The 13,343-nt window shown below is 49.7% G+C and overlaps 1 protein-coding gene across 1 annotated transcript; it reads left to right on the forward strand.

Annotated features, from left to right (window-relative positions):
- The first annotated feature begins 5,579 nt into the window (after positions 1–5,579).
- LOC135389361 (uncharacterized) lies at positions 5,580–6,113 on the forward strand. The gene has a single exon (XM_064619419.1). It carries the CDS (start codon positions 5,580–5,582, stop codon positions 6,111–6,113), a length of 534 nt encoding a protein of 177 aa, XP_064475489.1.
- Positions 6,114–13,343: the final 7,230 nt, after the last annotated feature.

Here is a 13,343-nt window from a genome sequence, read left to right on the forward strand (position 1 = left end):
GTGGTTTGTTTTCGAATGGGGTGCTCCACAATGGATCACCTCGTTCGTCTAGAAACAACCATCCGTGAAGCTTTTGTCAGGAGGCAAACTGCTTGTCAGTTTTCTTTGACTTGGAGAAAGCATACGACACTGCGTGGCGATATGGCATACTACAGGATCTCCATTCGTTCGGTATACGGGGTCGTCTCTTTAAATGTATTGCTGATTTCCTTCAACACAGAACATTCAGAGTTCAGCTGGGAACTACCTTATCCCGTCTGTTCGTGCAGGAGAACGGTGTTCCGCAGGGATCTGTTCTGAGCGTCACATCATTCCTTATCAAAATCAACTCAATAGATAGTGTGATCCGACCATCTATATCTTTTTCCTTGTATGTGGATGACATCCAGATATCTTGTTGTTCTGCGAGCTTACCCAGATGTGAACGACAGATGCAACTCTGTATAAATAAAATGGCAGAATGGTCCTTACATAACGGATTTAAATTCTGTCCTGAAAAAACAATCTGTGTTCATTTCTCGAGAATCAGCGGAGTGTTTCCGTCTCCTGCGCTGCGAGTGAATAATCAAGACATTCTTGTGAAATCAGAATGCAAATTTCTTGGCGTTACGTTCGATTCAAAGCTCACTTTCAAGCCCCATATTCAAAACCTGAAGGCAAAATGTCTGAAGTCAATGAATTTACTGAAAATCCTCTCTCACAGATCTTGGGGTGCAGACCAGGAGACACTCCGTCGTGTATATAGTGCCTGCATTCGGTCCAAGATAGATTATGGGTCTATCGTCTACGGCTCAGCCAACCAGTCTGTATTGAAACGAAATCCATCGTCAGCATCATTCACAGAGTTTTATACGTATTTCTTGCCTCTTCATCCAGCGCTATTGCTGGGTGATGAGGCTATCATCCCTTTTAGTAGAGTTTTCAATTTCTTAAAAGACATTGGAATTGTGCATCTTTTGTAGTCCTATGGTTTCATTTTATCAGTTCTTTCTCTCTTTTTTAAACATCCCACCTATTTTTAACTACTCACTTTTTAATCACAGTGTTGGCGCATTATGACCTCTGTTGTCGATGCGCCATTAAAACTCCAATCATCATCATCATCTTTGGAAGGCAGCAAACATGCCGTCGTCGCGTGGTTTTCGCAGTGCTCGAACAACTGCCGAGCAATACGAGGTTATGGCCCGATGCCTGTAAACCAACGGTATTTAGGGTGTAGTTCCGTATCGGGACCACTCGTTTTTAAACATTTGTGAAGGAGTTAAGAAGGTAAATATTGCATAGAAGTGGAAGAAGGTCATATACTGAATCTAAAAATGTAAGAATTATAAAATTCTGTGGACTAGAACTTTTTTATGTGCATTTCAACAACCCCATCTGATTCACTTTTAGCGCAGGGGAACACGGGACTGCTAAGCCCAACGGAGTCGAAACTTGCCATCTCGCAAGAGGTAGGGTGCAAGAGGCACTATGCGGTGCGAGCGTCGAGGCTGTGCCTCGGGTTAGATCAGAAGGTCCTCAGTAAAGGTGTCGGATCGCCCTCCAGAAACGGTCGATAAAATTAAATTGTTATACGTTTCACGCAATATACGAGGGTCATTCCTGTTTAATTTCGTTACTAATTAGCTCCTCTTTCACGTAAAAGCGTTTGACTTTTGTTTTTATTCTTTTTTCTTTAAAAAAATCCTGTGGTCCCGATACGGAACTACATCCGTAATATATTCCGAGGAGCATTTTCGTCCACCATATACTGACTGGCAAGACTTAGCAGCCAGGCTGAATGCTGTTGGAGGTGCCGTGAAAACCGTGCCGGCGAAAGCGGTCCCACATTTTCCGAAGCCATGTATTATACCAGTATCTGTTCTCCATTAAATCCTCCCACGTTGCTTCCTGCGTGGCGAGTAATCTGCAGGACCTCCCCTCTATGTTTTACACCTGCACATTGTGAATATGAGTTTGTTGGTACGTTTGTGTGCGTTCGTCTCCAGGCATTTTCTTTCTCTCTTTCCTTCTCGCGGTAGTTGATGTTATTAAAGCACTTGTCGCTCAATATTATTTTGTTCTAATTTTGGTACGAGCTAGATCATGAAAGTGCCACCCTTATATAAAGCGCTGAAATAAATCGAATATACCAGTTTTCCAAGATTAGACCCCGGGTTTGAAAATACACATTCAAGGGGATATATGTTTATACCATTAGGTGCAAATAATATACCTTCAGGGGGTATAAAATTACTTTTATACCTGGGACAAGCTGTTTATACCCTAAAAGGTATACGTGGGCTGCTTTTTTTGGCCGGCGGAATAGCTTCATAAAATCTATTTCATCTAACTGAAATCCATCTTGAAGGTTACGGCTGCGTGGTTCACGGTTCGCAGCTTCCGTTATCTTCCAGGCAAAGAAACCTTCCGCCATTTTCTTGTTGTCTGTGGGCGCATGCAACGTTAACGTCTTTTCACCTGGGTTACCCTCTCGTATAATACCGATCACGGTATGTAGTTTGCCTAAGCCAAAGATTGCGCCACTTTTAACGAAAACGAGGAAGTTACGTCATGCGTCACGAGGAGCAAATCACGGGCCCGCTTGGCCCGCTGTGACAGCCTCGTTTCCTCGTTATGCGTGCAACTTCGTTATCATTTTTCGTTTCGGTAAGCTAACGATTCCTTATGTCGGTTCGTTTCGCTCGCGCAGCGATTAAGCCCCTTGGCCTCTCTACGTAAAGAAGTCCGCAGCATCGCAGACATCCTCGAGCGATCCGGACCCCGCGACCGCACTTCCTCGGGACCTGACCGTTCTACTTAACGTCGCCGTGCAGCGCGTTCCGCAACTGCCCCCCTTCACAGTCAACGCGCCGACGCGAGCTTTGTTGGTTCCACAGCCGTATCGGTCGCAGAGCTCGGCGATGCGAATCCCCGTGTGCATGGCAGGAAAACTCCACCGGGGGTTGCTAGCGGCGACCGGAACCTTCCATCACATACGGCATGGTCGCCTTTTCTTCGTCAAGAATCGGTGCGACATGCAGAATTTTCTCGTCGACAACGTCCGCGAGGTAAGCGTCCTTCCAGCCTTACCATCCGACAAAAGCAGAACGCCCATCATATATCTCACAGCAGTAAACGGCTCCAGAATTCCTTTTTACTACCGTCGTTCATAGCTTTTCGACTTCGGATTACGCAGGACATTTCACTGGGTGTTCCTCGTTGCTGACACTCGGCACTGTATCCTAGGCAGTGATTTCCTAGGGCACAACAAAATATTGATTGTTGTCGCTGGACAAAGGCTGGTGGACCACCTTACTGGAATCACGGTGAGCGGCGTGAGCACACGGGCCACATATGTCGGCCTCGCGATCACTCTTCCGCAGAACAATGTTTTTGCCAATCTCTTACGGCAATTTCCGTCCTTGACGGCGCCGCGTGACTGGACGAAGATCGTCAGGCACGCTGTCGTGCACCGCATCGTAACAAATGGTCAACCAGTATTCGCAAAAGCTCGTCGCCTAAGCCCCGAAAAACTTGCTATAGCGCGTCAAGGATTCGACCACATGCTCACTGTCGGCATCCCGCCCATCATCTAGTTGCTGGTCTTCGCTCCTTCACATGGTTCCCAAAAAGTCCGGTGACTGGCGGCCCTGTGGTGGCTATCGTGCGCTAAATTTGGCTACTGTTCCCGACCGCTACCCATTGCCCAACATCAGCAACGGGTAATGCAAGAAGGTTGAAATGGGTATGCGCTCTTCAGAAATGCGCATGGGTTTTTCCTGTGCAACGATCTTTTCGAAGATAGATTTAATGAAAGCGTAACATCAGATACCAATGGCCGAGGATGATATCCCCAAAACCACAATCGTCACGCCCTTCGGCCTTTTTGAGCTCCCGTGGCTCAGTGGTTAGCGTGCGGGCCATGTCACGTCGAGACTGGGAGGTACCCGAGTTCGAATCCCGGTGCCGGCTGTGCTGTCTGGGGTTTTTCCTGGGTTTTCCTCAGACGCTTTCAGACATATGTCGGCACAGTTCCCTTAGAAGTCGGCCCAGGACGCACATTCCCCCAGGGCGTGAGTCGTGACGTTGCCCACATACGTGAGGCCGACAACGGCAAGCCCTATCACCACCACCACCACCTTTTTGAGTTTCTTCGAAGGCCGTTCGGACTCTAGAATGCTGCCCAATCTTTCCAGCGGTTCATTGACAATATCCCTCGCGGGCTCCCTTCGTGTTCGCCTATCTCGACGACGTGCTGGTTGCCAGCGTTTCACCTGGGAATGATCAATTCTTGCAAGCGTTTTATTCCAAGCTCAGCAATATGGTTTTATTCCACTCTGCGCGGTTATACTACGACCACTTGAGGCGCTCCTGAGGCAGACCAAGTCGGGAGTCACGACGCTTTCCTGGTCCCCCGATACCTTACAAGCCTTTCAGGAAGCCAGACAAGCACCGGCGTCGGCAACGACCTTGATCCACCTTGTCATAGACGCACCAACGTCTCTAATGGTGGATGCCTCTAACCACGCCATCGGCGCAGTCTTGACCAATGGCAACCTGTCGCGTTCTTTTAGAAAAAGTTTTCCCCCACAGAAGATCGCTACAGCACATTAGGACGTGAACTCCTCGCTGCCTTCACGGCCGTCAAGCATATTCGATACTACCTCGAGGATAAGACATTCACCACCTTCACAGGTCACAAACCCTTGGTTTTCCCCTATCGTTCAGGTAGCTCTCGGCGTTCTTTCAGGTAAGTACGGCACCTCGCGTACTTGGCAGAGTTCAGTGCCGAAATCAAACACGCAAAACGAAGCGACAATGCTCCAGCTGACGCCTTAAGTCGCATATCGGCTTTGCAACACACTTCCATTAACCTCGCCGAAGTTGTTCATCATCAACGATCTGACCCTGAGCCTGCAACACCTCCTATCCAGCCATTCCACCCTGGCCCTTCATGAGATCAGTTTTCCCGAGACGCACCTGGTTACTGTAACACATACACAGGCTTAGAGAGGCCCTTCGTTCCAAAGGCCTTCCGGCGACTCATCTTTGCCGCGCTTCATCAATTCGCTCATCCAGTAGTATCCCGAGATCGCGGGTTCGAACCCGGCCGAGGACGCCGGCAACTTGGTGGCAGGGTACACTTTGCTTGGACACGCCGTCTTCCGCGAGGGGCGTTAAATACGGGGTGCCGTGTGATGAGCTGTCATCGCACGTTAAAGAACCCTCAGGTGGGCAAAAGCAATCCACAGACCGACCACCGTGGCGTCGCTCATGATCTCAGTTGTCTCGCGACGTAAACCACCAATTATTATTATTATCATCCAGTAGTCAGGGCAACTCAGCGTTTAATTACGGCTCGTTACTTCTGGCCTTCCATGAATACTGACATTCGTAATTGGACCCGATCTTGCTTCTGCTGTCAACGTGCAAAAGTACACCTGCACACTATTTCTCCGCTCTCCGAGTTTCCCTTGCGGAGCGCCCGGCTCACTCAGATTCACATCGACATTGTCGGCCCGCTGCCGCCCTCAAACAGTTACCGGTATCTTCTGGCTTGCATCGACCGTTACACCAGATGTCCTGAGACTGCACCCATGCAAGATTCCACCGCCGGCACGGTCGCCCGCAGTTTCGTTTCCACCTGGGTTGCAATGGTCGGTGTCCCTTCTCAGAACACCATCGACAGGGGCAAGCAATTTGAATGTCGCCTATTCACATCACTAACGCAGCTCCTCGGTACCAACCGTTGTCGCACGACTGCATATCAACCCTGCACCAACGGTATCGTCGAACGCTTCCGCCGTCACCTGAAGGCGGCCATCATGGCCTATGGCAATTCATCCAAATGGCAGGACTGCCTTCCGTTAGTCCTTCTCGGACTTCGGACCTCATGGAAAGAGGATTTATGCTGCACCGCTGCCGACCTTGTGTATGGAAGCAACCTCACCCTTCCGGCCCACTTCTTCGAGCCCACTTCCTCACCTGCCATTAATCCCACGGACTACGTAGAGGACCTGCGGCAGCACTTCTCCAGTATCACTCTCACTCCTACACTAGTCCGACAAGCCTTTTGTCTCTCCGCCACTCACGTCTTCCTCCGAACTGACGCATTGAGGAAATCGCTGTGACCTCCCTATTCTGGCCCCTTTCCTGTCCTGGAGCGGCACCCGAAATACTTCCTCATAGACTGCCACGGCCGCCCCGAAACAGTCTCTATCAACCAACTAAAACCGGCTTTCATCGAGGCCGATGACTACCTAGCGGCCCCGACAGCCAGCACCGCCGTCCGTCCCAGCATCCTCCACAAGCTACCCAAACGGGTCTCTTGGATTGACCTCGTCACTTATGATGGGGAGGGGGGGCTACTGCGGCGAAGACGAGGACAGCTGATGCTGTCCGGTCGCGCAATAAATCATGAGCTCAGTTCCTCGCAGATGCTTCACCGGGCCGGACGAGCTATCTCTCTAAAAGGGCATCTGTATTGAACCCCCTGCGGTGAATGTCAATTCTGACGAAGATTCAGCTGAGGAAGATGAAGGAGGGCCTGCTCGAAAATCTTAGTGGACGGCAGCTGCGTGCTGGAGCAGAGATTGTGCTAGCTAAGATTTTGATGTGTCGGAGGTATTGCCACTAATGGAGGTGCAGTCGGCTCTGAAAGTGTTGCACGCACTTTCCAATGTGCGGTTTTACGGTGTGCAACTTGTTGACTGTTTGTGTTTCCCAGAAGTCCTGTCATTTTTTATTAATGTCTCTCTTTAACTGACGGACTAGATCACATACGGGAACTTCAAAAGGTGTGACATCGCTTCCCTGGGCAGAGGCTGCTGCGCGGTCAGCTTTCTCGTTTCCACTTATGCCGACATGGCTAGGTACCCAGCAAAATGTTAAGGTGTAACCTTGTGGGAAACAGAACTTTCCCTGCGAATTTGTTGTCTCGTCACGCTGTCGGGAACTATCATGTGTGGGTTATCTGCTTTTCGTTATTCCCGTCACCACGCCGGTGATATGTTATCGTTATCTGTGATTGCACGTGCCGCTCTTCGAAGTGTTACTGGGCGCGAGGATTCTTTTCCTTAAAAGGGGACCACCGTAGGATTTTGGGGCACTCCGACTCCGAGCATTGGGCATTGCGGCAGTGTGTTCGGTAAGGCTTTGTACGTGGTGAGGTATGTCATTAAACGTTTGATTGCATTCTTCCTTTTGAGTTGGTTGCACTTCCTTCTGGTAGCGAGTGGGTGGAACGGCTCCGGGTGTGGGACCGCCGGCTCCGGGAGCCGTGAGGCGGTCGCCACAACTGGCGCCCAACGTGGGGCCCGACCACCAACCTCGCAGAAGGGTGCAGCTGGGGATGTTTCTTGTCCCAGCCTATTTTCGATTTTTGGTTATTTCTGTTTGGCTGTCCTCACTAAAAGCCTGCCTTTGTTTCGTCTGTGTTCACCGTGCATGGCCCGCTCACTCGGTATGCATCCCCGGCACTTGTAGCGCCGCGGACACGCGCCGACCGGTCGGAGTCCCGGTGTTAGCAACACCCCGTTTACCTAGCGTTCTGCTAACTGCAGTGCAGTCGCCGCCGTCACGTATGACGGAACGTTGTTCGAGTTGCACGTGCCGTTGCAATCACAACTACTGGCCTATCTCACCCCTCCATGTTACTACTTTGCAGTTACTGGCAGGGCCCTTCCGCCTCCTAGCTCGGCAGGCTGAACGCGGCGGTAAGGCGAGGCAGCGAACTAGCGCACCCAGTAGGTTGCGTTGTTGCTTGCGTGAGTTCAAGTCATTGTATGGCTTTACTGGAACAGTTAATCCCGTCTCCGCTAGTGCAGGCGGGAGAACCGCATTGCGCGTGTTCAACGACTACCGCGCTTTTATTTCAGCGCATGAATTGGGAGCCCCTTGCGAATGCGCTGCGTGTTGCCGTCAACTGCGTTTCGCGCGTGATGTGCGCAACAATTGTTACCGCGGTCACTATTCCTTAGTGCTCTCGTGCGTAATAGTCAGTACCGCCGTCGCTACCGCGTAGTGCTCGCGATCGGACCTGGCTATCTGCATTTGGTATAGTGCTCCTCGTTTTCACGGTTGCCCACTATTGTTGCCGGAGGGCTGGACAGACCCTCCTAGTCAGGAGTTACCTTTTGACTATTTCCCATCTTTTCCCTTTATTTTTTTTTAGATGAGATCGACTAGGCGCTCTAGGCGCGGCCCGGCTGGCCCCCCTCACCAGCGGACCGGATCTTCCGGTGGCAGCCCGCGCCACTATGCAACTTCGGCGAACGCGCATCCCAGAGATGACTTCCCTCCTAGGCCTCGTCACCGTTCTGTTGCAACGTGGACCATTGTACATTCCGGACAACCAGTCCCATGGGCCTCGCGCTCAAGATGGGCGTCGCAACCCCGGCCTCTGCGTGGCGCCGACCCGTCTTCCGTACCGCAACCATTTCGAGGTGTAACCATTGAGGATCGTCACCCAGCGGATCCTTTGCTGCCCTATACAGAGGAAGAAAGACAAGCCTTGTGTCCCAGCTGCGGCGTTCCCATCATCCATCGGGCCACCCATCTGAGAGGACCCCTCCACCGCGTCCGAATGGAACTAACCCAGACCATGAGAGCTCGAGCCACACGGGTCACGGAGTCTGACCTGAGCGCCGCCATTTCCATGATCCAACGTCATCGGCCGGAGCTCCTGTTGCCCACCGAACCGCGACCTCAGCAACCACGAGCACTGGACACCGACTTGATCGATCTTCTCGAGGAAGACATGCCAGAGAACTGAGTGTGTGCTTCGACTGCTTCAGGAACGGCCTACTTTCGTGCCCGTGGATGTGGCATGTTTTTCGTTTTTTGTGAGTCCAATTTGGAGAAGGGGGGATGTGGGAAACAGAACTTTCCCTGCGAATTTGTTGTCTCGTCACGCTGTCGGGAACTATCATGTGCGGGTTATCTGCTTTTCGTTATTCCCGTCACCACGCCGGTGATATGTTATCGTTATCTGTGATTGCACGTGCCGCTCTTCGAAGTGTTACTGGGCGCGAGGATTCTTTTCCTTAAAAGGGGACCACCGTAGGATTTTGGGGCACTCCGACTCCGAGCATTGGGCATTGCGGCAGTGTGTTCGGTAAGGCTTTGTACGTGGTGAGGTATGTCATTAAACGTTTGATTGCATTCTTCCTTTTGAGTTGGTTGCACTTCCTTCTGGTAGCGAGTGGGTGGAACGGCTCCGGGTGTGGGACCGCCGGCTCCGGGAGCCGTGAGGCGGTCGCCACAACCTCTACCCTGTACGACACTCGCTAAGTATTGTGCACGCCTCGCAAAATTTTTGTGAGCTTTCATAGTATTAATTGCATGCACTTCACTAAGTGAGTCCGTATATATAACAGAAGATATTATGCGGATTTGTAAGACATGGTTGAGTGCCACCACAATAGCGTACATCTCTGCACTGAAAATTGACAAAACACTGTTAACACAATGGGATTTTGTGCAGTCGCCAGACACCATGGCACATGATACTGCTGAACTGGTCTTGGATGCATCGGTGTAAATTTCAATGTGGTCACCGAAGCTCTGATGATGATAATGATGATGATGATTCGTGTTTTAATGGCGCAGCGGTAACTACGACCATAATGCGCCAAGACCATGATAAAAAGCATTAACAGTTTAAGAGAAAATGATCTAGTTCAGTGAAGCTCTCCTTGAGAAGTTCAAACTCGTGCTGTATTTCAACAGTAGGACTTTCCCGTTTGTTGAACTTCAACAGTGATATATTGCATGCTATAGCAGGTTGCCAGGGAGGGAGCATTTTGCTACATTGCAAGGAAGGCAGGTTGTAGCTCAGAAAAGCGTAGTGTTCGGTGTCGCGTTGTAACCGCAGACTGAAAGGCACAACAGCACTGGGCTTGTTAATAAAGAACCGTTTAAAACGGGTGCCCTCCACACAGGGTAAAGCGGGGTGTTGAGGGTATCCTCGCACTCTCAGTCCATACGACACTGCAAGATAAAAGCGTCGCCTTTTTAGAGACCACTCATTTGCTTCAATATAGAGACTTTGAACTGGGGACGTCCTGACCCATAGACAAAACATGCATAGTCTAACTTGGAGCGCACAGTGCTCGTATATATGCGATGAAGGGTCTCACGATCGGCACCCCAAGACCTGTGTGACAAGATTTCCAGGATATTTAAAGACTTGATGCCCTTTGCTTTTAAGTATTTGATATGTGCTGAGAAGGTGAGCTTTCTATCAAAAGTTACTCCCAGGAACTTGCGTTCATCCAGAGCGGCAATATCCTGGCCGCTCATTTTCAGTGTGGGTTCTGGGAATAGACCACTAATTCTTGTAAAAGGATTACAGACAGTCTTGCTCGGTGAAAACTTAAAGCCGTTTTCACGCGACCACTTGTCAAGCTTCTTAAGAGTCAGTTGAAGCTGTCGCTCAGAAACAGCCAGACTTGAAGCTGAGCATGACATTTGCAAATCATCAGCGTACAAGGAATATTTGATTGATGGCGGAATAACGCTCACAACGGAATTCACTTTCACAATAAACAGTGTAACACTGAGAACGGAGCCTTGAGGGACCCCGTTTTCCTGGACGAATGGGCGAGACAGTGTAGCTCCCAGTTGGACTCTGAATACGTCCTTGAAGGAAGTTGGAGATACATCGAAACAACCGGCCGCGAATTCCCAGGGAGTGCAGGGGGCTTCATCAGTTCCATCGAGGCAAGCCAACGAGGGGCGGAGCTCTCGTTAACACGAACACGTGACACGTTTCACGTGACGCGTCACGCGCTTTTTTCGTTAACGGGACAAAGGCGTAATCTCTTGCTCGCGTAGCAACCGACAGTGTCGTCAGCCTAACGAATGTATTCACGTGCTCACAGGCTTCATCGCCTAGATGGCTCATGATCTAACGAAGCGCGAGGTACTCGGGAGCTCGAGCACGTGGTGTATGACGCGCTCTTTTCGTTAAAGTGACAGGGGCGTAATCACTCTGTCCAGTTACGATCGAATGAGATCGTTTGCTTAACGAGTAGGTCTACCCACTGGATAGAACGTGAAACATCTTCTGCAGGAACAATTCTGCAGGAACGAACATGTATTGCCCAACGACTGTGTACAAAATAACATGCACCCCCTTTCATCGTATTTACACCAGTGGTTACATGAGAGCTGTGAGATGTTCTCGAGAAGATGCAGATGAAGACGACAAAGACGAAGAAGTGACAACGACAAGCCATAGACAAACCATAGACAAACTATGCGAGCTAGCCAAACAAAATTGAACAACCTCATTGGTCGAAAAAATTGCAGCCTCGTTGGCAGCTGTAGTTCGTTCAGGGCGGTGACATCACAACACGTAAGCGCTCGTAACGAGCATGATAGCCTCAACCAAGAGCAGCTCAACGAGGAGCAGAGATTGTGCCACAGCAGAGCGTCGATAAGTTTCTTCGTTTCGTTATTCCTAACGACTCGCTGACGTTGAAGCTGCCAAAGAAAGATGGCGGAAGGATTCTTCGCTTGGGCCATCACGCAAGCGGCTAACTGTGCCCCATGGACGTGATGGCGTCAGGATGCCTTCCAACTGGACGAGACAGATTTTGCAAAGTTCTTCCGTCCGCCAAGAAATGCTCTCTGCACCGTTTGTGAGGACTTGCGACCGTGTACTTCACTCCGTCATGATAGCTACGGGTGTTGTGATGAACAACAAAGGCGAAATGGATGCATATAGTAGTGTTCGAATTGTTCTCTTTAATAGTACATTGCGGACATAGTGTTGATGTTGTAATAAACGTGAAGAGCAAAGGGTTCTGTACATTTCCTGGGGTCGATTATCTTGAGTAGTTCCATAACATTATCTTGCTTCGCGGTGCTAACATGGAATTAAAACAGTTCACTAACGTTCTGTTCAAGCTCACTAGAAAAACATAGCACTGTGAAGTCTACTGCTATGTCTACTGCATGAAGGAAAAATTTACATAAAGTTAATGAAATAAGTGTATCCGTTGAGGAGAACGGGCAGCAACCTCCTCTTTCTTCTTTTGATACTTCTGATACCACTACGTTTTCCCTTTCTAGTCACGGACTCCCACGTGCCCTAGACCTCAGCACACACTAGTTCTCGTATCATACTTAAGACCATTCTCACTCGACGCCATCGTGAGGGCAGGTAAATGATTCACAATTTTTTGCGTATTGCTCGACGATTATCCTTACAGTGAAGTACTTGTTTGTTCATTATTTTCACAACTCACAAGCGAGCAATATATTGCGACGGAAAGAAAAAGAAGGTGATGGACGAGCATGGGAACGAACATTGGAACGCAACGAGCATGTATGAGAGCACGAGAATGCGAGCTATCGGAACAAATGAAACAGTCCTATTGGTCGGAGAAGATGCAGCCTCGCTGCCAGCCTGCTCTTCGCTCAGGGCTGTGACGTCACAACACGTGAGCGCTCGCAACGTGCACAATAACCACAAAGAAGAAGCTTCACGAGGAGCAGAGATGGTGACCACAGCAAAGCATTGATAAAGTTGCTCGTTTCGTTAGCCTGAACGACTCGTTCAGCTGTCTCGTGCCGTTAAGTTGAACGTGTGAAACGATTAAGCCCCCTTGTCTCTTAGAATGCCGTACCGCCACGTTGTATCGTAGGCTTTTTCGAGATCGAAAAATATGGAAACACAGTGTTGCCTCCTAATAAATGCTTCTCTGATGGTAGTCTCTAAGCGCAGGAGGTGATCTGAGGTAGAACGGGAGGATCTGAACCCACATTGGTACTGGTCGAGGCATTGATTTTGCTCCAGGTAGTACATAAGCCGTGCATTGACCATGCGCTCGAAGGTTTTTCCAAGGTAGCTGGTCAGGGCAATAAGCCTATAACTTGCTGGATCGAAGCTTCTTTGCCAGATTTGAGAAGAGGGATGATGGTCGCCATTTTCCAGCTGGTAGGCAAGGATCCTTCTCGCCAGACAAGATTGAAACAATCAAGAAGGCTTTCTAAAGAGGTAGTTGATAAATGACTGAGCATAGAATAAGTGATACGATCAGGGCCAGGTGCTGCGACTTTATGGCAGCGCAAGGCCCTGAGCAATTCTTGCATTGTAAAGGGCTGGTTATAGGCACACCTATCACCTGTACCACTTGATATGTTCTGTTTCCTATGATTCCTAGGCAAATGCCTATTTTTATCGTGTGGTTCTAATAGTGCTTTTTCAATACAGGAGCAGGAATTGGGTGCTGGAGAACCTCCTCTGTCGTTCTGATAGTGCCTATAAATGCCTATTCCGGCGTTAGTGCCTGCTTTGGCTTAGGTGCTTCACAATCTGATTAAACATCGAAAAATGCCTATAATGGGCCTTA

This window comes from Ornithodoros turicata, chromosome 3, assembly GCF_037126465.1.
Source record: "Ornithodoros turicata isolate Travis chromosome 3, ASM3712646v1, whole genome shotgun sequence".
Lineage (NCBI taxonomy): Eukaryota > Metazoa > Arthropoda > Arachnida > Ixodida > Argasidae > Ornithodoros > Ornithodoros turicata.

Excerpts from the sequence above, each read along its gene's own strand:
- LOC135389361 (XM_064619419.1), top strand. The coding sequence starts at position 5,580 with ATGCAAGATTCCACCGCCGGCACGGTCGCCCGCAGTTTCGTTTCCACC.